Source organism: Lithobates pipiens, unplaced genomic scaffold (assembly GCF_037356315.1).
Source record: "Lithobates pipiens isolate NorthernLeopardFrog02 unplaced genomic scaffold, aLitPip1_a1.2 Scaffold_8, whole genome shotgun sequence".
Lineage (NCBI taxonomy): Eukaryota > Metazoa > Chordata > Amphibia > Anura > Ranidae > Lithobates > Lithobates pipiens.
In genome coordinates, this window is record NW_027507903.1 from 447249012 (window position 1) to 447274666 (window position 25655).

Genomic DNA, 25655 nt, shown 5'->3' on the forward strand with positions numbered 1-25655 from the left:
GGTTAGAGTTTGAGACCTTATGCTTTTTTTTTTTACTTTTTTTTTTTTTTTGATGTCAAAACTCTGCCAGAAACATCTCCATCTTTGAGTTCTCAGTGCTGAAAAATGTTGTATCGAGGAAACCAATGTATCAAGGGGGTACGTATATTTAGAAATCCAGGGTGGAAAAAGCTCAGGTAGGCTAGACCATACACTTTTATATAGGGAGGGAATATTATGTGACACCATGACACCAAAGGGAGGAGGGGTGCCCATATTGTTAACACTCCAGGAGGGTGTGGGGGTGTATTAGGGACAGAAGGATGCAGAGATTACCCTCAGCTACAGTACATTGGCTCCTATCAGAAGGATGGAGAGAGGGGCTGGGGAATGTGAGGCAGTTGCTTGGCTACAGTAATAAAGGCACATTAGCATGATGGAGTGTAGAGAGACAGAGAGAGTGTAATGTATGTTCTAGTGTGTGTCTGGGTGAATGAGGAGGACCCTCTCTCTTTCTCTCACTGTTCAGTTAATCCTTCTGTCAGTTGATGTTAAGGCAGCATTTTAAGCACTGGATGGAGAAAGGAAGAGGCACAGATTAGCAAGGGAAGCGCAGAATCACTGGGAAGACCTGGAACAGAGAGCAAAGCTTGTTTTCAGCACCAAGGAGAGAGACACCAAAAAAAAAAAAACACATAACAGCATCAACAGCTATTCCTGTGTGCTTGCTGCATCCACAGCTCGGAGCCTCAGTACAGCTTGGAAGGCCAGGGGGGGTGCTCATTCAGAGACTTCGAGAGGAGCTTTCCATCCTCCAGACAAGCAGCAACAAAGAATCTTTGCTTGGGAAGTAGGGCTCATCTTTCTTCTCCGCCAATGCAAAAGGAAATATGCAGTACATTTTTGCCTTCTTCTGCACCAGCTTTATAGGGGCAGTGCTTGGGGTCAATTTCCCCAATTTTCCAAACATTATTCAGATCGGTAAGTACCTGAAGCCTGTTTTTTTTTTTTTTTTTTTTTTATTGAGGGGAAGGGGGAGCGACTTTCACAGCTAAAGGGTTACTGGCTTATAATGCTCCATTATATGGGTTTAAAGGGGTTCTTTGGAAATTGTGAAGGGCCACAGGCACTAGGAGATATTACAAATGTGAGTTGCTTGGGGTCAATTGCCCTAATTTTCAAAACATTACTCAGATTGGTAAGTACCTGAAGCATTTTTTTATTTATTCATGAGGGGGAGGGGGAGCAATTTTGGCAGCCAAAGGGTTACTGGCTTTTAATGCTTCATGTCACAGGTTTAAAGGGGTTCCATGAAAATTGACAAGGGCCACAGGCACTTGGAGATTTTACAAATGTGAGATGATGGCTCAAAGACTGTCATGCATTGTGTCTGGGGTGATGCACTCCTTCCAGCATGTTACAAAGTTTCAGTGACCTAGGCCAGTGGGGCAACATGTGGCTCTCCAGTTGGAGTGGAACTACAAGAATTAGCCTGCTGTACCAGCTGGGACATGCAGTTCCACCCCAGTTGCTTAGCTGCTCCTTAAAGCGTTAACGCAGTGTTGAAAGCAACCATATTGTACACAGTGCAGTAACCCATAGCAACCAATGGCGTTTTAGTTGACTGCGGTAACATCGGTGAAGGGGAATTTCTGATTGGTGGGCAATTTCTGATTGGTGGGCAATTTCACTTTGCACATCGTTATTGCTCTTTGCCCTGCATAGTGGGATAAACCCAAATGTCTCAGTTATGAGCAATCAGTTCCTGTTCTGTTTATCCTAATGTGTCAACATCTCATACCTTTACTCCCCTCCCTTCACAGAGCACATTCCTACCTGACTCCACTCCGCTCTGTGCAAGTACATCCATTCTCCCCTGAACCTTTAAATTCTATTACATTTGAATAAAGCATTATTATTGTGGAATTTCAAGCTCCTTAATCAACGACTCTCTCCCTCCCACCCCCACTTGCCATGCATCATTAACCCATTAGATGCTGAGGTTGGGGAGGCGTTAGCTGTTCCAGGCTCGGCGATGCTCAGCAGCTGTAGATCCTTGTCAATAGGGTCACTCATTCACCACCATTATATAAGGATAGGTGGAAGTGACAGCCTTTGTTCTCATTTATCAGTTCCCCTTTGATACCCCTGGGAGACACTGACCTGTCTCTAGTGAAAGAGGAGAATTAATTGAATGTACACAGATGTGATCTATACCTCTAGCCAAGATGTGCCTGTGTGACATTTGCCGAGATAGGAGCACAAATATGTGCAATCTTTTCATGCTGTAAATGTTACAGTATAGATCTGTGCTGCACGGGGAATGAAACATGCTCACATATGCATCTGCTTTAATAATTGATACACATAAGTATATGTATGTATGTGTATACGTATGCATACATCAATGCGTTTGTGCATATGAGCAAATCAATATCACATATTATCACTTACATGTATTATTACCTATGTACATTATTACATCATATTACTTAGGAACATTGCTGTATGCTGTTGAGTAATGTATTAAGCATACAGCGGTATCTTCTTCATACTAAGCCTTTTGCGTAATATTTTGTATGCACTAAGACTTAATAGGAATATAATACTTCTCTTATGTTACTAACAGCACTATCTGCATTTAATATGAAGGGCCCCTTTACAGTGTTACATGTTAACTCGTTATTGTGTCAAAAGGCCTAGACAAAATTCATTGTAGCCATTACGAGATGTTTGTCTCAGTGAAAAACGCAGTTTTCTATACTAGCAATTTGGAGTTCCTGGTTTTCCATAACAGAATTGCTTGTATTTACATTTTGCTATTGGTTTGGATAATGTGTTTTCATTATCAGTTGTTAGACCTGGTGTCTCATGGTCAAGCTTTCTGTCAATGTAGGGTCTACGATCCATGTGCATTGCATTTAAACAATTGCATGGGAACTGAGTGCGCCACGTTGGCAGTTGGCAGCAAATTGTTGCTTCTGTGCGTCCTGTCCTGTATTTGGAACCCAATTCCAACAGTTTTCAGTACTGAAAAGGGTACAATATACTTTATCTTGTTTATCAATCAAATAAATACATTTAAATTGAAACTGTGATTGTGTTTTAAACAATATCTACATGCATAATTTTTTTTCATTTATGTTGTCATTGCCAAGTATTCATCTGTAACAGGAAGCCATAAGAAGTCAGTTTGTTGCTGTTCAGTGCCTGAAAACCAGAGATAATTATTCAAAATGGCAGCGCTCTGAGTGAATTTTATTTTATAGGGTCACTTAAAATTGGACACAGAGATATTTTATCAGAAATATGTTATTTTATCCAGTTAGGGAACTGCAGTTTTTTTCTTCCCCAGATGGACTGCATTACATTTTCATTTTTAAGAATTTAAAAAATATGATATATTTGTCTATTAAAGTGTATGCATATACTATATATACTATATATATATATATATATATATATATATATATATATATATATATATATATATGTGTGTGAATTGTCAGTATGTTTGCCATCTTGCGTAGTAACTGTATTCAGTTTTCTTAAGGAAATAATTTTTTGCAAATCTGTTGCAATTTTTTTACCTGGAGATCTTGCCAGTAATAGCACTTCCTGTTTATAGCTGACAATGCTAAGCCACGACCTCTCAATTAGTAAGCAGCATGGTGAACCTGTACACTTGCACAGCAAGCTCCTTCAGCTTGGCATCAGGTCTTTCAGATAGGCAATATTGTCTCACCAGGAGTTAAATTGTGAGAGTAAAAAACAATATTACACTTTGGGTTGGGGGGGGGGGGGTACAATAACCCCCTTCATTTAAGATGTCGTATTTATTTTCCAAGGTGGTAGAGCAATGGTGAAAAGTATTATTGCTTTATTTTTTGCTGGAATTTTTGTTCTTGTATTAGCCACACTGCAGTCCTCCAGCTTTCTCTATCCTCTGCCAGTCACACTGCATCAAGCTCATTGTCTACGCTGGCTTCCCATCTTAAGGGGTTTTTCCTTCCAGCCACCTGTGAGCGATATCTGAGCATAGCTCTGGGAAAGCAAATTTCTCTTTTTGCCAGAACCTTACAGGAAGTCTCTAGGTAATCCTTTTAGGATTTAACGGACCGATTCTGGTGGGAAAGCCAGATACGGGTTTCTTATCGAAGGATGTTCAAAGCGCAGTAACACATAACAGCCAATCAAAATTAACCTTACCCTCATCCAACTACAGAACATTGATTGTTTGGTACATTTTCTTTGCTGTTGGCCCTACCCTTCTTCCATGAACCCAATAGCACCGAAAAATATAAATATACCTAAAGACGTACACAAGTAAAGAGACAAATCTTTTCTTTTTCACCATTTTTTAAAACTTTTTATTTTTATTTATTGGACTCCCAGCATCTGGGTTTAATCAGTAATGTAATGGTGGTATGCAGGAAATGTCAGCAGCCAATCAGCAATCGTATTTTTTTGACCTGAGAAAGAAGGTATTTTGCACATCATCACCGAAAAATATAAATATACCTAAAGACATACACACGTAAAAAGACAAACATTTTATTTTTTAGCATTCTTTAAAACTTTTTATTTTTATTCTATGGACTCCCAGCATCTGGGCTTATTCAGTAATGCAAAGGTACTATGCAGGAAATGACAGCAGCCAATCAGCAATCTTGTTTTGCTGATCTGAAAAAGAAGGCGTTTTGCAGATCATCATTGCTCCTTGTCTTCAATAAATAATCCAGAGAGTAGCTTTTCATATCTACCTTCGTATTAGCTATTTCAATAATGGAGCATGAAGATGTAAGCTGATATGCAAATTCCAGCTACTGTTAGTAACCAATCTGAGTTATTACTGAAATCAGATTACTGAAGGATGACCTCTGATTGGACGCTGTGACTTCCGAATTTTCCTAAAAGGCACTTGCTAAAAAAGAATCACAAAGTAAGGAGAAAGAATATACAATCAATCCTGAAAGCAAAAAAAGACAGTTTTTAGTTTTGGTATCTGTTTTCTAAAATCTAAAATTTAAGACTTTAAGATTTTTTAAACTGTTTTTATTTTTTTGGTCAATAAAAAATCATTTAAAGTCATAGCCAACAATGCTATGTTGGATAATTAACTTACATTTCCTTACAATTCATTGGTATTCAATGCGTCATTAAATTGTCAGTGTTCCTCTTTAGTATGATATTTCTGATAGGAACACAAGTATTCTTGTCATTGTTATTATTTTACAATAAATGACTATGGCTTTCAGCAATATCTTGGAAACCAGATGCCAAAAAGGAGATGTATTATTCGTATTTGTCAAGATGTGAGGAATTGACTGTTCTCTCACTATTGGGGAATTACATCTTAAAGCAAGTTGGGAGTTGTAGTTGCTTAGAGGGTGCTGGGTTGATAAAGGTATGTTCATTCTCCAGGCTTATCTGTAATGTTCAGATTCACATGGATATAGTTTACAGTCAATGCAACCATGACAAGCTTATGTTGCATCTCTTTACAAAAACTGTAAGTACAGAAAAATACCTTTTGATCCTGCCAGAAATCCAATGAGCTCATAATTTTCCATTTGAGTTGACAACTCTGCCCCTGCTGAACTTAAATCCTAAAGCCCTACTTCAGGAAAGTTATGAACCCACCTCCCTCTAACTCATACTACAAGGATTTTTATTTTTATTACCTGGGGAGGCAAGGTATACTCAATCCAGGTCCCTCGACAACACAATTTCCAGATGTGAGGGACCGAATGCTACAAATGTACCTGAAACAGCCCCCCATGCACTCTGCTGTTATTCTTCTTCTGGATACCAAGGAATCCTTATGGTATGGAGAAGAGGGAAGGGAGGTGTTGAGTTCTGTATTCCAGCATAGGGCAATTGCATAGGAAGGATGTCAGTGATGTAATCTCAAATCAGTTTTAATGCACCCTAAGTGTACTTCTATCAATGCACACTTTGTAAAGCAATATCATGCTGGGGTTTAGAGGCATACCATGGGAGTCACGTCACCAACACTAAAGTGTTTCATTGTTGAACGTGTACACAAATTTTAAATGTGCTTGGGAAAACTCATAGGTCTGAACAAGCCCTAAAGGGTTGATACACCCTGTGTAACCCTATTATACTGCCTATCTGACTTATACTTCTCTACCCCTTCAATTATTTAAGTGACTTTCGGGCAGAGTTTATCCTTTAATCTAGACCTTACCTCGCTTCAAAAATTGCCGGGCTGGTGAATGACCCAATAAGTTCATAAGAGTGAGCGATTGCCACCAGTACCATTACCCTACAAATGGATATTAGTGTTCTGAATAATTCCAGCAGTCGGCTCACTCTTTTTCCCTTTTCCACCTTCAGTTTAGCTTGGTTCTGTGTGTAAAAGAAACGTGTTGATAAGACGCATTATCGAGCTTGGCTTTGGTGGAGAAAGTAATTTGTGTTTCCAGTGTAGAAGCATGTCCGCAGTAGAGGAGACATACAGATGCCCTGTGGCATACTGCCTCATGCATTATTTCATGTTTCCAGTCAACGATTGGGAAAGAAAATCACTCGCTTTTTTTCTATTGCTAGTGAAAAATATTCTGTTTCGGAATCTGACAGTAAGGCATTTCCTGAATTGTATGTTGATTTTTTTTTTTTTTTAATTTTCCTGGATGTGTCAATTTTTTTGTGAAGATATAAATAAGTTAGTGATGTACACATTTATTCTAGGGCTACTTTGAGTAAAAACTAATTATCTAACCAGTGTAAATCTAAATTATGAGAGAAAAATGGGACACCAGAAGAAATCCCTCAGAAATATTGGAGGAACACAAAATATAACAAGTTGGAACTGGGCCCAGGACCTCAGTCAGTACTGCAAAGCACTACACAGATTATGTTCCTGATAGGTAGTTAAATTAGATAGATAGATCTGCTGGGGTCATATGCTAGATAGTATGGGTCACTTTCTTACCCTGTGCTATAAAACGTACTGTCACTGAGGGCAATGAGCAGCAAATGGGTGAAGAGTACAACACTATGGCTTCCATTTAACCCTCTCGGGACTATGTATGGTGCCACACAACATGCACGATTTCATCAATGATGATGGTGGAGAAGGGACTTCATCTTACTGTGTTGCTTTGTTTTTAGTAGTTAGGACATTGCTTTCCTGGGTAACACTAGTAGAGAGCCAATCGTGCGAACTATCCAGCCTAATGACTTAAAAAGATTAAATGTGTAAAGCAAACACCAGTTATCCTAAATTATTTAAATTAAGGCTGGCTTTTAACCTTATCTATGATCACTTAAAGTGTATCTACAATATATGCAAAACTTTCTTTTGTTTTGGATAGAGTGGAAAAATAATAGAACTGTTTGGATTCCCCCAAAGTTGTGCAAGCGCAGAACACACTCTGACCTGGATGAGTGACATGAGTTGCCATGGTGCGAATGGGCTGGCTGCCAGCACCATAACAACTAATGATGTTCTAGGGCAGGATGCATGGAATTAATTATTGCTTTGGTGTTGGTGGCTAGCCCGGTCACACCAAGACAACACTTGTTGTTAATCTAGGGCAGACTGTATGTAGGACTACCCCCAGCATTCACAATAAGACAGAAGTCTGCCTCTTTCCAACCTCATCTACCTCCTGTCTTTTGCTGTGCCGCTGGAGCCAAAAGGTAGGGTTCTGATAAGAGTGGTGACTGTGTGGTTGAGGGGCTCTTTCATTTGGAGCTCTGTGATTTAAGGTTCTATGATAGGGTTGACAGAGAGATTGAGGGCTCTTTGATGGGGGGGATTGTGTGATTAGTAGGGTGGGTTCTATGATGGAATTATGGGGGAACTTCATGATTGGAAGGCCCTGTAACAAGGGGATTCTGATGTAATGAGAGAAGTCTTTGACTCTTTGGGGAAGGGGGGCTCAAATGTGTAGTGGGGGCCTCTAATTTATAGGGGGCTCACTCTGCTATAATGGGCATACCTCTGATGTTAAGGGGGGCTTCTGATGTGATGAAAGAAGTCTTTGACTGGGGGACTCTTTGGGGAAGGGGGGCTCAAATGTGTAGTGGGGGCCTCTAATTTATAGGGGGCTCACTCTGCTATAATGGGGATACCTCTGATGTTATGGGGGGCTTCTGATGTCATGAAAGAAGTCTTTGACTGGGGGACTCTTTGGGGAAGGGGGGCTCAAATGTGTAGTGGGGGCCTCTAATTTATAGGGGGATCACTCTGCTATAATGGGGAGACCTCTGATGTTATGGGGGGGGGGCTTCTGATGTGAAGTTCATTTCATCAAGGCAGCTGGCTCTGGCTCAGGTTTCCCATTGATCAGTAACATTTATGTTTTTTTAAATTTTAGACTGGGCTGCCTCAAGATTTTTCATACTTTAAAGGTTGCTACAACTGAGAAAAAAAACATTGAAAAAGCTGGATTAGACCCCTATTACTAACCTCTGAGGTTCTGTTGGAGAGATTATTTCACTTTCTGCTTGATAAGAAGGTTGTTCCAAGGACAAGAAATGAGAGGACATTCCCCAGAAGCAGAGATGTAACTAGAATCTTCAGGGCCCTGGTACAAGAAACCATGAAGGGCCCCCACCAGGGGCATTGCTAGGTCTACAAAAGATCTCGGGCTAGGGCCCATAGCAGTGTAGCAAGTAAAGAAAGTCATACGCTTGGGCGGGCATACACGTATACAATATACATGTGTGTGTGTTTGTATTTATTTATATAAAACATCTTTACATATCTGAGTGTAGATCCCCCTTACATCAGGGTCCCCAGAGATCCCCCACTTACATCAGGGTCCCTAGAGCCCCCCTCATTGCATTAGGGTCCCCAGAGAGCCTCCCCTTACATCAGGGTCCCCAGAGAGCCTCCCCTTACATCAGGTTTCTCAGAGAGCCCCCTTTACATCAGGGTCCCCAGAGAGCCCCCCCTTACATCAGGGTTCCCAGAGAGCCTCCCCTTACATCAGGGTTCTCAGATAGCCCCCCTCGTTGCATCAGGGTCCCCAGAGAGCCCCCCCTTACCTTAGGGTCCCCAGGGAGCCTCCCCTTACATCAGGGTTCTCAGAGAGCCCCCCTTACATCAGGGTCCCCAGAGCCCCCCTCATTGCATCAGGGTCCCCAGAGAGCCCCCCCTTACATCAGGGTCCCCAGAGAGCCTCCCCTTACATCAGGGTTCTCAGAGAGCCCCCTTACATCAGGATCCCAAAAGAGCCTCCCCTTATATCAGGGTCCCCAGAGAGCCCCCCTTTACATCAGGGTCCCTAGAGAGCCTTTCCTTACATCAGGGTCCCCAAAGAGCCTCCCCCTTACATCAGGGTCCCCAGAGCCCCCTCATTACATCAGGGTCTCCAGAGAGCCCCTTCCTTATATTAGGGTCCCCAGAGAGCCCCCCTTACATCAGGGTCTCCAGAGAGCCCCCTTCTTACATCAGAGTCCCCAGAGAGCCCCCTCTTACATCAGGGTCCCCAGAAAGCCCCCCTTACATCAGGGTCCCCAGAGAGCCCCCTCCTTACATTAGGGTCTCAAGAGAGTACTCTCTTACATAAGGGTCCTCCGAGAGCACCCCCTTACATCAGGGTCCCCAGAGAACACCCTCCTTACATCAGGGTCTCCAGAGAGTCCCCTCCTTACATCAGGGTCCCCAGAGAGCACCCCTTGCATCAGGGTGTCCAGAGAGCCCCCTCCTTACATCAGGGCCCCCAGAGAGCCTCCCCTTATATCAGGGTCCCCAGAGAGTCATCCCCCAGATATCAGGGTCCCCAGACAGTGCCCCCATATATCAAGGTCCCCAGAGAGCCCCTCCCTTACATCAGGGACACCAGAGAGCCCCCCATATATCAGGGTCTCCAAAGAGCCCCCCTCTTACATCAGGGTCCCCAGAGAGCCCCCCTTGCATCGGGTTCCCCAGAGGGCCCCTTCCTTACATCAGGGTCCCCAGAGAGCCCCCCCCCCTTACATCAGGGTCCCCAGAGAGCTCTCCTTACATCAGGGTTCCCCTTACATTAGGATCCCCAGATAGCCACTCCCCCTTCCAGAGGTTCCCATGTACCTGGCTGGTCTCCACTGTCTGTGCACCTCCCAGCACAGGGGGAGGCAGGAGGGAGCGATCGCCAGCTCTATGGTGCCTGTGGACCACACTATCTCCCTGGGGCTTGTAGTTCTCCTCCCAAGTTTATACAGTGGAGAGGGGAGGAGCCTCTGACCCGAGCAGCTATCAGCAACAGTGTACAAGCAGAGAGTTGACTCACTTGTACACTGAAGCGTGAAACTGATATGTGTCCAGGTCAGAGGTCCCTCCCCTCTCCACTGTATACACACGGGAGGAGAACTACTAGCCCCGCGGACACCATAGAGCTGCCGATCCCTACTTCCCCCACTGCATCCCAAACTGAAAGCCAGAGGTGCAGGGGGAGATGCTGGGTCTTGGGGCCCCCCACAGGGGCGGAACGGCAGGGCCCAGACATAAGTACGGCTGCTGCGATCATGAAAGTTCCACCACTGCTCAGAAGTATAAATGCTTTGTTTAAATTAAATAGGGGATACTAGAACAGGGTGGCAATCAGATGCAAAGTCAGTGAGAAGGGTGATGTAAGAGGGACCTTAACCTGAGCTTTCGTCACTCACGGCAAAACAATAGGATAGCTTTAGTAGTGGCTCCACTGGCAGCACATAGTTCCCTTCATTCTACTACAACTCCAGAGCAGTGAGGGAGTGTGAGGCAGGTAAATGAAGGTAGGCAGTTGGTAGGGTCGGCATAACAGTAACCAGTAGCAGTTTGCTACATATGACCAAAGCACAGATGTCCTGTTAACAGAGACTAAGATATACTTTTAGCTAAAGAAACATACAGGATAAGGAACAAATGTGGAGTTTGGTGATCCACAACATCTTAAAGATAGATAGATATTTATTATGGAGATCTGTTAATTCTCTAGTCATCTAGAATAATCAAAACAGATTATCTAGTCTTGCTAGTTTATCTATGGCCTCAGAGCAATAGGAAAAATAGAAGTTTGTCTACTCATAAGTCTTTGGAATTCCTTGCTTGGGTATGTCACTAAAGCTTTAACATATGATGAACATTTGTAATTTGCAAAAGAACTAAAGAGCAGTAAAAATGGTTCACTGAATGTACACAAATAGCTATGTTTAATGGCATTTGTATCTTTCATTAGTTTGTAGATATTTCCACTGTGTTCTTTTAGGGAACCATGCATCTTTCTCATCAATGGGGTTTACTCTAAAACCAGCCATAGATGGATCAAAATTCAGTTGGTTCATAAGAAATCAGCCAAATTTCAAACTTTGCATGAGCAAGCTGGTTCTACAGAGGCATTCAGTACAATCAGGCTGTGTTTTTCTTCTTTTTCGTATGATCCCTGCCAGTGGCTGTAGCCGCAAGCAGTGATCATTGTATTCTGACAGCTGGGAAACCTCCCACTGTAAGAATACAATAGCACAGCAGAAGGGATTCCCACATCAACATTGACTGTGTCGATGGGGGAATCAAGCCATGTTCTTTCCTTCAACCTGTGGTTGAAGGAACAATACTGCCTTAGGCTTCTGACCGTCACCACAGCTGTATTGTTTTTCCTATATAGTCATGCAGGTCGGCAGCTCCCCCCCCCCCACCCCATTAAATCTGCATGTGTGACTCTTTAGATGCTCTGCATAGCCACTGATAATCTGAAGATCTGAATACAAAATTGTTCTTCCATGTTCAGCTCAGAAAAACCTACTGAATACAGATCCACAAAAATAAATATTAACTGTACAAGGAGTTGAATTAAATCATGACTTTTTTATGAAAAATAAAAAAAGTCACATAACTTGTGAGGAAATACTGTCAGGATTCTAGAAGTAGTTAGTGTAGGGGTAGAGGAAAAAGGTGACACAAGACAACTGGTCTAGCATGTAGGAAATATAGGTTGGACCCTATTCAGTTAGACAAACAATGATGATATTAAAAAAAGGGACATTCAATTAACAGGGATATGATTTCCTTGAATGTGGTCCATATAGTTAACTCTGTGGAATGTTGCGCACTTTACGATCAACTCAATAGATTGCTTCAATAAAGGACTGCATATGTTACTAAATGCAAAAAATATAACGGCTATTAACATACTAAAAACATATCTTTGTAGAATATTGCTTTAAGGAGTACGTGATTGTCTTTAGCGATCGGGCAGGATGTTTTTTCCATGTTGGGCCACACTTTTTTTTTGCCTTCTTCTGGATCAGCTGTGTGTTTAGGGATCAAAGGAAGCCAAATTTATTTATTTTTTATTTGAGGGGGGTTGAGCTTGACAGATATCTGTCTTTTAGAACATAACACTATATGGCCAAACATTTGTAGACACTGGACCGTCATATTGCTAAACGAGCTTGTTGGACATCCCATTCCAAAACCATGAACATAGCAACCCTCACTCTCCTGGAAAGGTTTTCCGTAAGATTTTTCAGTTTAACTGGGAATTTGTATTTAATCAACCAAAATAGCATAAGGTCAAGTACTGATATTGAACAAGAAGACCTATCCTGCAACTGGCGATCCAATTCATCTCAAAGATGTTCAGTAGAGTTGAGGTCAGGGCTCTAGACAGGCCACTAAAGCTCTACACCAAACTCATCAAACAAAGTCTTTATGAAGCTGGCTTTGTGCACAGGTACACAGTCATACTACAACAGAAAAGGTCTGTAAGTGCTCAATTGTCTTAAATGTCTTCGTATGCTTCAGCATTAACAGAACCTTTCACTGAAAACACATAAACTTAATCATTTGGAGGGATGCCCACATACTTTATGTCATATATGTAGGTGTGATGGTCAGGTGTCCACAAGTTAGGCTATATAGAGTATGTAACTACATGATACACCCCCTTCTTTTTTTTTTTAACAAATCAGGAGTGCTTTATTGAGCAACAAAACAATACAGGAGAGATAGTCTCATAAATAAGAGAAGCTGTCATACATAACAGACAAGTAATAATAAGACAGTAAGACCCAACTATACAATGCAATGGAATGTATTCCACATACACTAGCATACAGGGCAATGACTCTCAACACTAGCGTATTAACGTATGAGACAAAGAAGAACACCTGTTACCAAAAACAAAAGTAACATTTGAGGCAGGCAAGAAGAGAGCAAAAAAGGAAAGATGAGGGGGAGAAAGGGAATGAATGAGAGTAAAAGAGAAAGGAGGGAGAAAAGGGCTAGGGTGAGAGATGGAAATAGTTAAACGCATCTTAGCCCGAGGTCCAAGGTGACCAAACGTTATCATATTTCCAGGAACTGCCTTGATTGATATAAGTAAGTTTATGCATAGGCAAGACAGCATCCACCACTGCTTCCCAGGAGGACACCGCTGGGGGGTCGAAGAGGTCCATTTAAGGAGGATTTCTTTTTTTGCATAATATAGTAGATAGGAAATTAGCAATTTGGTATGATTAGAACGCTGCTCGTCCTCATGAATGCCCAGAAGAGCCAACTCCAGGGAAGCTGGAAGGGACATCTGCACCGTAAGGTTAATTAGTTCAAAAACATCCGGCCAGAATTTTACAATGCTTGGACAGTCCCAAAACATGTGCAGGTAGGATCCTAGGTGAACATGACACCAAGGACACTTTGGATAATGTGTTGAGTACATCTTATGGAGCAGTGATTCTCAACCAGGGTTCCATGGAAACCTAGGTTTCCTCCAGAGGTTGCTAGGGGTTCCTTCAGCATTGGGCAATTTCTGCCTCTCAGATAAGTTTCCACTGACACCATTGATCTTTTTAGCTATCTGTAACGAGGTAATTCTTCCCAATGACCACACATGTAAGGACCATTCTTCCCACTGACCATCACACTAATGTTTCATGAGTTGTATATTTCTAATTTTTAGCAGGGGTTCCCTGAGACCGGATAACTATTTCAAGGGTTCCTCTGGGTTGAAAAGGTTGAGAAAGGCTGTTATGGAGCCTCACAGGGGTATAACAACCTATGCAAAAACTTGACTTGGATCAATATGTCCCTGGATGAAATCACCAGTCTAGGACCAAACAATCGTCCCAGATCTCTCTATCCAGGGATAGGATCTTCTCTCCAATATGATAGTTTGATTAAAACTACATTGTGAGGCTGACCTTCAATGTCGTTTCACTTGATTGTTGACACCATTGAGAGTGCAGCCAATATTGGATTAATGAAAGATGATTTCTGATTGGTTGATTTGAGCTGGTAAACTTTGCACAGTGCTTCTTGCTATACTCAATAAGTCTGTGTCTATTCTTTAAGAGGCATCAACATTGGAATTCTGTTGTTTGGCCAGAATATGGCTTCTTGGAAAAATAGAAAATTGATGAATTATTGATTATGGTGAATGTTTTCTGTGAATTCGATTGATCTTAACATTCATCATATGAGTGAGCTCTACATGACAGACGCCAGAGGGAATGCTTTAATGTGCGGATATATTGCATTTAATCACTGCGTAACGTGAGCATCCCAGTAAAGCAGACTGAACGGGGGAGAGACATCCTTCTTTCGTGTCACTGCAATAAGCACTGACATAATTCTTTATATGTTTCATATGGCCAAGTGTGGCTGGGGAAGGGCAGAATATATTGTTCAGAATCTGTTCTTACTCCTACCACCAGAGAATTGTATAAAACCTTAAAAGACTGAGTTTGAAGATATTAAATGACAAAACTGACAAATGAATGCACATGCACATATAGATGCACAAAAATGTTATTAGGGTACATTCACACTTATGTGCTACGGTAACACACAGTAAAACATGTTTTACAACTAGTTACCACAATGCACAGCAATGCTCATACAGTGCCTTGAAAAAGTATGCATACCCCATGAAATTTTCCACATTTTGTCATGTTACAACCAAAAACCTAAATGTTTTTTATTGGGATGGTATGTGATAGATCAACACAAAGTGGCACATAATTGTGAAGTGGAAGGAAAATGATAAATGGTTTTAATTTTTTTACAAATAAATATCTGAAAAGTGTTGCATGCATTTTAATTCAGCCCCCTTTATTGTGATACCCCTATCTAAAATCTAGTGGAACCAATTACCTTCAGAAGTCACCTAATTAGTAAATAGAGTTCACCTGTGTGTAATTTAATCTTAGTATAAATACAGCTGTTCTGTGAAGACCTCAGCGGTTTGTTAGAGAACCTTAGTGAACAACCAGCATCATGAAGGCCAAGGAACACACCAGACAAGTCAGGGATAAAGTTGTGGAGAAGTTTAAAGCAGGGTTAGGCTGTACAAAAATATCCCAAGCTTTGAACATCTCACGGAGCACTGTTGAATCGATCTTCCGAAAATGGAAAGAGTATGACACAACTGAAAATCAACCAAGACATGGCCGTCCACCTAAACTGACAGGCCGGGTACGGAGAGCATTAATCAGAGAAGCAGCCAAGAGGCCCATGGTAACTCTGGAGGAGCTGCAGAGATCCACACCTCAGGTGGGAGAATCTGTCCACAGGACAACTATTAGTTGTGCACTCCACAAATCTGGCCTTTATAGAAGAGTGGCAAGAAGAAAGCTATTGTTGAAAGAAAGCCATAAGAGACACAGAAAACATGCAGAAGAAGGTACTTTGGTCAGATGAGACCAAAATTAAACTTTTTTTTAAAAAGCAAAACACTGTGTGTGGCGGAAACCCAACACCGCACATCACCCTGAACACACCATCCCCACCGTGAAACATGGTGGTGGCAGCATCATGTGTTGTGGGGATGATTTTCTTCAGTAGGGACCGGAAAACTGGTCAGAGTTGATGGGATTAGCTAAAAACAGGATAATCTTAGAACAAAACCTGTTAGAGTCTACAAAAGACTTGAGACTTGGATGGAGGTTCACCTTCCAGCAGGACAATGACCCTAAACATACAGCCTGAGCTACAATGGAATGGTTTAGCTCAAAGCATATTCATGTCCCAGTCAAAGTCCAGACCTAAATCCAACTGAAAATCTGTAGCTAGACTTGAAAATTGCTGTTCACAGATGCTCTCCATCCAATCTGACAGATCTTGAGCTATTTTTCAAAGAAGAATGGGTAAAAATGTCACTCTCTAGATGGTAGAGAGATACCCAAAAACACTTGCAGCTGTAATTGAAGCGAAAGATGGTTCTACAAATTATTGACTCAGAGGGGCTGATTACAAATGAATTCCTCACTTTTCACATATTTATTTGTAAAGAAAAATTGAAAACCATTTATCATCTTCCTTCAACTTCACAATTATGTGCCACTTTGTGTTGGTCTATCACATAAAATCTCAATAAAACACATTTACGTTTTTGGTTGTAACATGACAAAACGTGGAAAATTTCAAGGGGTATGAATACTTTTTTCAAGGCACTGTACCCCATTAGTGGTGCCATTAACTTTGAAGGGTATCTTAATGCACTGCTCCACAACACATATGATCATATCACAGCTGCAGTTTTTGTTGGATAGAATAAAAATTTTTCCATGCGGTGAAAAGTGAAACGTGATTGGTTGTTGCCCAGAACAACTCCTATTATGAGCTCACTGATTTTTTTCAGTGCCCCTGTGTAGGATTCACTTTGACATCAGCCCCACAATAGCAGTTTTTTTTTTGAATTAGCAGTATTTGTGATGCTTGGACAACACAGTCAGGTAGATTACACCATTTCATCATCTCTATTAAGCTGGCCATAGACGGTTGGAATCTCAGCCAGTTCAGCAGGAAGATTCTAAATATGTATGGCAGGCTGAATGTACTTAAATTGATCAATCGACTTGAGTACAACCAGCCTGCTGGATTTTACATGCGATTGTTGCAAGCCGCTGTTTTAGCCACTAGCCACATATTCTCAAACATAATATATACAATAAACCAACTCCTGAATCAAGTACAAATAATAAGTGCGAAAATAATAAAAAATCAAATAGAGCCCATTCAACCAACCTTCTTCAGTGGTGAGCATTCATAACATGAATAAATGGAAATAAAGGTGCAAATGTGTTCACTCCACCACCATCAACTCTTGTGGACCCTCACCTTCTGTGTTGAGTTGTCAAATTTATAAAGGTCAAAAAGTCAGGGTGCCTTAAACAGCCGGGGTCGGCTTTAAGGGCTGGTTCACACCACATGCAGTCTAGTGCATTTTTATTTTCTGCATTAGAAATGCATGGATAGTAGGTTATATGTTTTCCAGTGGCATAGTTTACACCAATGCTGTCAGTTCCAGTGCGTTCCAGTTCCAGAAGAAAATGTAGAACATGCTGCATTTTTTCTGAACAGTACTGGAACGTGGTAAAAAGCATTAAAAAATGCACCGGAATGCACTTAAATGCACCAGAATGCACATGTCCCCATTTGGGGAAAAAGTCACTGGAAAGCATCAAAATTGCATCAAAAATGCACCAGAAATGTGTAAAAAAGGAGCATGCAGAAATGCATACGAAATGCATCCGGACTGTGTTTCTATGGTGTGAGCTGGCGCTAATGGAGGATTGAATTTACTGCTTCAAAGTAGCCAGCTTAAGGAGACCTGTTATGCAATTCAAGGAAAGAAAAGAAAGAAACATAGTGGACCCTTTGCTGACTATGTCCACCAATGGTTATAGCTATTGAGGTTGATTTACTAAAACTGTAGAGTGCAAAATCTAGTGCAGCTGTGCATATTAGCCAATCAGCTTCTAACTTCAGCTTGTTAACCGCTTGCCGACCAGCGCATGACTATAAATGTCGGCACAATGGCATGGTTGCGCAAATGGACGTACCTGCATCTCCCTTTTAAGACGTGGCATTGTGGGCACAGGTGCGCCCACCGCGCACTCCGTGACCGTGCCCGAGGGTCCCGCAGACTCGACGTCGGCCGGTGTCCCGCGATTGTATCACGGAGCGGCATTTCCCTGTTTTGCCTAGTGACATGACAGGTATCTACTGCTCCCAGTGATCGCTGTCATGTCAGCGGTAGCTCATCACCCCACAGTTAGAATCACTCCCTAGGACACACTTAACCCCTTGATCGTCCCCTAATGTTTAACCCCTTCCCTGCCAGTGTCATTTGTACAGTAATCAGTGCATTTTTATGTATAAACGACAATGGTCCCAAAATAGTGTCCGATGTGTCCGCCATAATGTCGCAGTCACAATAAGAATCGCAGATCACTGCCATTACTAATAAAAAAAAATAATGATAAAAATGGCATAAATCTATCCCCTATTTTGTAGACACTATAACTTTTGCGCAAACCAATCAATATACGCTTATTGCGATTTTTTTTTACCAAAAATATATAGAAGAATACATATCGGGCTAAACTGAGAAAGAAATTTTTTTTAATATATATTTTTTTGGGGATATTTATTATAGCAAAAAGTAAAAAAATATTGTTGTTTTTTTTCAAAATTGTTGCTCTTTTTTCATTTAAAATACGCAAAAAATACCACCAAAAGAAAGCACTATTTGTGGGAAAAAAAAGAACATCAATTTTATTTAGGTGCAACGTCACATGACTGCGCAATTGTCAGTTAAAACGAAGCAGTACTGTATCATAAAAAGTGCTCTGTCAAGAAGGGGGTAAATTCTTCCGGGGCTGAAGTGGTTAAAGTAAGCTTTGATAATAAATCCTGGAAGCTGATTGGTTTCTATACAGAGCTGCGCCCGATTTTGCACTCTCCAGGTTTAGTAAATCGACCTCCCTCTATCTTGCGCTCAGTGAATGCAAGCAACAGTTGGAGGCTTCATTTTATGGAGAGATGATTTGTAAATGATATTATCCATGGGTACTACTGTAGCTCACAGTCAGAACTAGAACCTGATCTTGTGTATATTATCCTGAGATTTATTTTATCGTGGCCGTACAGCTGCTAGCTCCCTCGATTCCCAGCATCCCTGACTGCTTTGGAAACACTGGTTACTTTGTTGTCTTCTTCATTCCCTTAGTTGCTGACACAGAGTGACATCACCCCGTCCCTTAGGGCAACACAAAACCATGAGATTCCCGGCATCCTGGATTCATGTTGGCTTCATTCTGAAGCAAACGACTGCTGAATTACAATTTCAAATCTTGTTTTCCTTCCCGGAGTTGTCAGCTGTGTTGGATTTTTTTTTTTTCGCTCTTTCTTTTTTTCTGCTTTGTTGCCTTCAGGCCTTTGGGAAGTGTTTTCTAATGTATGCGGGACTTGTGGATTAATGGGGTGACTGGTGTGATCAGCATTCCTAACCCTTTCATTGTAAAATGAATGCAAAGGGATTTTAACAGTCCTTTCTGTACAAGGAGGAGGACATGGTAGAACACACTGGAAGGCTTTATATAGAGGAAAGTCTGCTCATATCTGTGTTATCTGTAGCAGTCAGGCTGTAACCAGACCTGGCTCTAAAAAGAAAAGGTCACACTGAGGCCTAGGCCTAAAGTCAGGCCTACCTAGAGTTGCCGCCTCATCCCTTTAAAACCGAACACATATTAATTACACAGGCTCTGTGGCTGATTAAGGATGTAATTAAACTCACTTGGTGCCTTATCTGCATTAAATTAGCCCCAGAACCTGTGTAATCCATATGTATTCGGGTTTAAAGGGATGAGGTGGCAACCCTAGGCCTACCCCAAGGCCCCATTAAAGTGTATGTAAATCCTAACAATTCAATTACCGTATATACTCGAGTATAAGCCGAGATTTTCAGCCTCTTTTTTGAGGCTGAAAGTGCCCCCTCGGCTTATACTCGAGTCACCGCTGTCTGACTGCTCGATCAGCGTGTCGAGCAGACAGACGGCGGACATTAAAATTTAAAAGCCGCGCCTCCTTCTCCGCCTCCGCCTGTGATAGGCGGAACACTGAATTTCCCAGCAGTCAGTGTTCCACCTATCACGGACATCCGCTCATTCTCATACTACGGACGAGTATGAGAGGATGTCCGTGATAGGCGGAACACAGGCTGCTGGGAAATTGAGTGTTCCGCCTATCACAGGCGGAGGCGGAATTTTGAATTGTAGAATGGCCGCCGAGAAGAGCGGCGATCCATCGGCACGGCACGGGACGGAGGAGGCACGGGACGGAGGAGGCACGGCACGGGACGGAGGAGGCACGGGAAGGAGGAGGCACGGCACGGGACGGAGGAGGCACGGGACGGAGGAGGCACGGCACGGGTCGGAGGAGGCTCGGGACGACGGCGGCTCGGGACGGAGGCTTGGGACACAGGTAGGCTGGACACACACACAAGGCTGCACGGACACACACACACACACACACACACACACACACACAAGGCTGCACGGACACACACACACACACACACACACACACAGGGATGGATGGATGGATGGATACACACACACACACACAGGGATGGATGGATGGATGGATACACACACACACACACACAGGGATGGATGGATGGATGGATACACACACACACACACACACACACACACACACACAGGGATGGATGGATGGATGAATACACACACACACACACACACACACACAGGGATGGATGGATGGATGGATGGATACACACACAGGGATGGATGGACGGACACACACACAGGGATGGATGGACACACAGGGATGGACGGACACACACACAGGGATGAACAGCCATGTCTCACCCTCGGCTTATACACGAGTCAATAAGTTTTCCAGTTTTTTGGGGGTAAATTGGGGGCCTCGGCTTATATTCGGGTCGGCCTATACTCGAGTATATACGGTATCTTATTTTATCCCTTTTTATTTGTTAAATAAACCACTGAAAGCATTTTGTTATATCTGTTTGATAAGGGCAAAAAATACTGATGACCTCCTATGCTTTCTGTCCATGCTGCACTGTCATCAGATGCATTGTTTACATTTATCTCTGTGGATTACAGACCACCATACCTAGCGTTGCCAACTCATCTCTTTAAACCCGAAAACATATGAATTCCACAGGTTCTACGCTAATTAAATGCAGATAAGGCAACAAATTTGTTTAATTACCACCGTAATCAGCCACAGAACCTGTGTAAATTATATGTATTTGGGTTTAAAGGGATGAGGTGGCAACCCTAACCATACCTCATGCATAGCTCCCAACTGTCCCTGATTTCGAGGGACTGTCTCTGATTTGGACCAATGTCCCTCTGTCCCTCATTCCTCCTCATGTGTCCCTCATTGTGGTCTGATCCATATAGATGTGTATAAAATGCACTTTTTATCTAAAAGTGTTTCCCGGTGCTAAACCTTTCATCTGATTTCTAAATTGCTGCATTTGTAAATTCCAAAAGCCAATATAAAGGAATAGTAGTGGTAAAAAGGCACTTGTGTGTTTAACCAATCTTGTTTTTTTGTATAATTCTCCTTTAAGGGGCGTGACAAGGGGTGTGTCCTTTGCCTGCATACTTTTGCTGATAGGTGTCCCTCATGCCCATCTCAAAAAGTGGGGAATTATGCCATGCCTCATGTTATGGAGTAGTGGAGAGGGGGAGATTCTGTTCTGTAAGTTTTGTCCTAGGATGACAACGCTGCTCCTTCATAGATACAGTAGAGTGGGTGAGCAACGTCACCCTAGGACAGAAAGTGAGTTATTGGCAGGATCATAAGGTGAAATTAAACGAAAAGAAGCCCAAAAAAGAAAGCCATTGCATCTATGAACTTGTATGCTGCAATATGGTAAATGTTTGTTCTTATATTTTGAGATGCTTTAAGTAAATGGGGCTTACAATTTTGCATTTGTATCTGTATTGCTGGGTCATAGATGAACACCAAACTTTGCTTGCTAAGACTGCCGGCAACCAATGAGGTCAGGTTGGCAGTCAACTTCCATAGAAGGGCATTCTCTATTTGCTACATCCCACAGTTGGTTACCAGGGGCGGCTCGTCCATTAAGGGCACGCAGGCGCCTCCCCCCTCTCCTTCATCACCTCCCCTATCCATGTGTCCGGCCCTTTTCAGGACATTGCCGCATGGATTCCAATGCGCAGGGGCTGTTTTTTTTTAAGCCCTGATTAGTCCCAGAGGCTCAAATAGGCTTCAATATAGGGTGGGCTCGGGTCGCAGAGAGTGTACTCTGAGCCCACCCAGGTGTGTTACAACAGTGAATCAATATTCGCTGTTGTAACACTGATCCTCCTCCTGGCCAATCAGGAAGCAGATTTTGACACCGGTCACCCGATTGGCCATAAGGACAGGCAAGCCTTTTGGACACCTAGGAGGAGGAGGGGTGAAGCTGGAAGGATAGGACTTGGAGCGGAGCCACTGCACCATGCTGCCTGCCACCCGTCACTATGGGGTAAGTGCCAGGCAGACCGGCAAATAGCACGCGGGATGCTGCTCGGTGGGGATGGGTGCTTGTTTGCCACCTCCCCCCAAGAAAACACCAAGCCCTACTGATGGTTATGACCATTGCCTATTTGACCTCTCTAGAGATAGAAGGTCAATAAGATCTGGTAAGCGCCCCTATTACTGGTGGTGGTTTCACAGTAGCAGTTCTTATTACTTGTGATTGGTTGTTGGAGTTTTCAAGTGAACTTTCAAAGAATAATTCTAACAGTCCTCACTTTTTCATGTGGATTATATTTATAATATGTTATATGGAATATATGTTTCTACTTTTTCACTGTATTAGCAATGCTTTGTTGTTTTATGAATGTTTGTATAAACAACCTAGAGTTTCTCAGAGGTTTTCTAAGCATAAAATACATGAAATTTCTCATCTGTTAGTTCTGATGCTGTGCTAAAGAAAGTCTCTGGATTATTATCTCTAAATGCCCATTCACACCATTAGCATGCGTAATATTCTTTATAATGTATGGCCACCGGTGTATAGTGTGAAGAGCCAGTGTAATACATTGTAAGAAAGCACTGCATTGTTTTTTTTTTTAACCCCTACATGGACTTCCCTATCATGCAATCACTGTGTTTGGCTACCACCATAGGTATGAGCAGCCTATTGCATTTGGGTGTACACCCCAAAGCTCAAACAAACACACACCTTTCTCTGCAGCCTCAGCTGCACTGGACAGTGAATGCATGGGAAGTGCTCTGTGCTAAGTGGCTTCCTGTTCATTCACAACCAAAAGCGTAGTAAACACAGTTTACTATGCCTCAGTTATGAATGAACAGTGAGTGTGTTCACTATGTTCAAATAGAAAAGGAAGGGGCCGGAAAATTGCATATTTACCAGCCCCTTCCCCACTCTCTATCCTGAAACATCCCCCTCAGCAGCTGGGGGGGGGGGGATAGAGTAGAGAAGGGAGGCCATCAGCACTGCGGGTGAGGGGGGGCAACACAAGGGGAAGCCCGGGTAGTAGGGGGAATTGGCTCTGCATGTTGTGATTAGAGTGTGCCCAGGCATACCTGGCACACCCCCTGTGCATGCCTATGGATGCCACTATGCTTACGGGATCAGGAGCCCGCATCGCCATCTCCCAATCCCTGCACTCAGAGATCGGTCCAGCACTGTAAACTGAGCTGTGCATGCACAGCTCAGTTTACATTGCTGGAGAAGACAGCAAGCAGGCAGGTAGGGGCATTTTGTTGCAGAAAAGGTAGTGCATCTCTCTTCTTCAATAACAATTGCCACAGTTGGTATTAACAGATAACTTAAAGTGTAAGTTCACCTTTACAGAAAAATCTGTAAGGTGAACTTACACAGGACCCCACCTCCACTTCCCCCCTCCCCCCCCCCCCCCCCCCCCAGGCGTCCGAGGCTTAAAAATCCCCTTGCCATTCAGGCATCTTCTTCTCCACTGACAGGATGGGCTACATGGATTCTGTTGGGTCAGCCCCATTCATGTGATGGTGCTAACCAATTAGAATGCTCCGAAACATCCCTCCTGATGGGGTACATTTTGGAGATTCAGCCGCAGGAATTTCTAAGCCCTGGACCCCTGACGCGGCTATACCAGGTCTCAGAATGGTAGATCACATTGATCCAGGTCAGCGTGACTGGGGGGGAGGGGGGCTACCTGATTGCATACAAATTGAAAGTCTTCAGGTTTAACTTCATATTATATGGTTTTGGTAAAGCTAATGGAAAATTGTACAGAAAAATTGTATACTGTATGGCCAGCATTAGCCATACCTCCCAACTTTCTGAGATGGAAATGAGGGACACCTACTAGCAAAAGTATGTAGGCATAGGACATGCCTCCTGTCACACCCCCTTAAAGGAGAATTTTACAAAAAAATGATTGGCTAAACCCTCAATGTTTTTTTTTTTACCACTACTATTCCTTTATATTGGCTTTTGGAATTTACAAATGCAACAATTTAGAAATTGGATTAAAGGTTTAGCAATGTAAATAAAGCATTTTTGATAGATCAGTAGTGCATTTTATATACAACTACATAGATTAGACCAAAATGCGGGATAAATAAGGAAGAAAGAGGGACAGAGGGACTTTGTTCTGTATGATGGACAGTCCCTCGAAATCAGGGATAGTTAAGAGCTATGCTTTGGACCTGTCTATGGGAATGCAAAACCTGCTTAAAGGTTGAGGTCAAAAGCAGTAGAAGTAGAAGCAGGTCTATAGCACCTATAATAAATTATAATTTAATTCAGAAGTGCCCCACGTGGCCAGGAGGTTATTGATAATATCCCAAAGCCCAACAATGCAGACCCTTATCCCACGTACACACGGTCGGATTTTCCGACGGGAAATGTTGCATGTGAGCTTGTTGTCAGAAAGTTCGACCGTGTGTATGCTCCATCGAACATTTGCTGTTTGATAGCAGGTTCTCAAATTTTCCACCAACAAAACTTGTTGGAAAGTCTGATCGTGTATATACAAGTCTTCGATAAAAAAGCCATGCATGCTCTGAATCAAGCAGAAGGAGCCACACTGGCTATTGAACTTGTACTGTACGTCGTGTACGTCAACACATTCCCACGTTTTGAATTTTTGGCCAACATTTGTGTGACTGTATGTATGCAAGACAAGTTTAATCCAACATCCTTCGAAAAAAAATCCATGGTTTTGTTGTTGGAAGATACGATCGTGTGTATGCGGCATAACAGTGCTGTAAAAGGGTCATGTGTGAGCACAGCAGTTTGTAATTGGCTGATTGGCTGATTACCACAGTTTGTAGTGTCTGCAGCTCTAGTCGTTGCCAGGTTCTGCACTTGTGTTGGCTGCGAAAAGTATCTAAAAACTTAAGATGAGACAGAGTTCATACGTGTTATATGAGGCACAGTTGAAACACCCTAGAACTATAAACCAGTCTTAGTCCTTGTACACACGGTCGGACATTCCGACGGAAAATGTCCGATCGGACCGTGTTGTCGGATAATCCGACCATGTGTGGGCTCCATCTGACTTTTTCCAACAAATTTTGAGAACTGGATATTAAATTTTCCGACATCATGATCTGATTGGTCGTCATCATGTTCCGAACGATCGGATTTTCCGACAACTTTGTTTGTATACAACACCAGCTTCGGACAAAATCCGTCGGAAAAAATCTGACGGATTTTGTTGTCGGAATGTCCGACCGTGTGTACAAGGGCTTCGAGAATGGGCGTCTCAGGCTTGTAGATGATTCTTTTAGGTAGAATCAAAATTGAGATGCTCTGGAAAAAAAATAATAAAAGGCAGATACTGACCATTATTATAACATAAATCTTTTTTTTTTTTATTATTCAAATGTTTTTTCAACATATACATTTTTTGTTGTCTCCTATATGTTACATTAGGAGAAG

The 25655-nt window shown here is 42.5% G+C and overlaps 1 protein-coding gene across 4 annotated transcripts in view; it reads left to right on the plus strand.

Moving 5' to 3' along the window:
• Window positions 1–334: 334 nt before the first annotated feature.
• The window catches only part of GRIA1 (glutamate ionotropic receptor AMPA type subunit 1), a 410043-nt gene continuing 384722 nt past the window's right edge, over window positions 335–25655 (plus strand). For all 4 annotated transcript variants that reach the window (XM_077468352.1, XM_077468351.1, XM_077468354.1 and 1 more), the window contains exon 1: window positions 335–960. In XM_077468352.1, the coding sequence (XP_077324478.1) occupies window positions 870–960 (91 nt within the window). In that variant the 5' untranslated portion in view covers window positions 335–869. The remainder of the gene's footprint in view (window positions 961–25655) is intronic.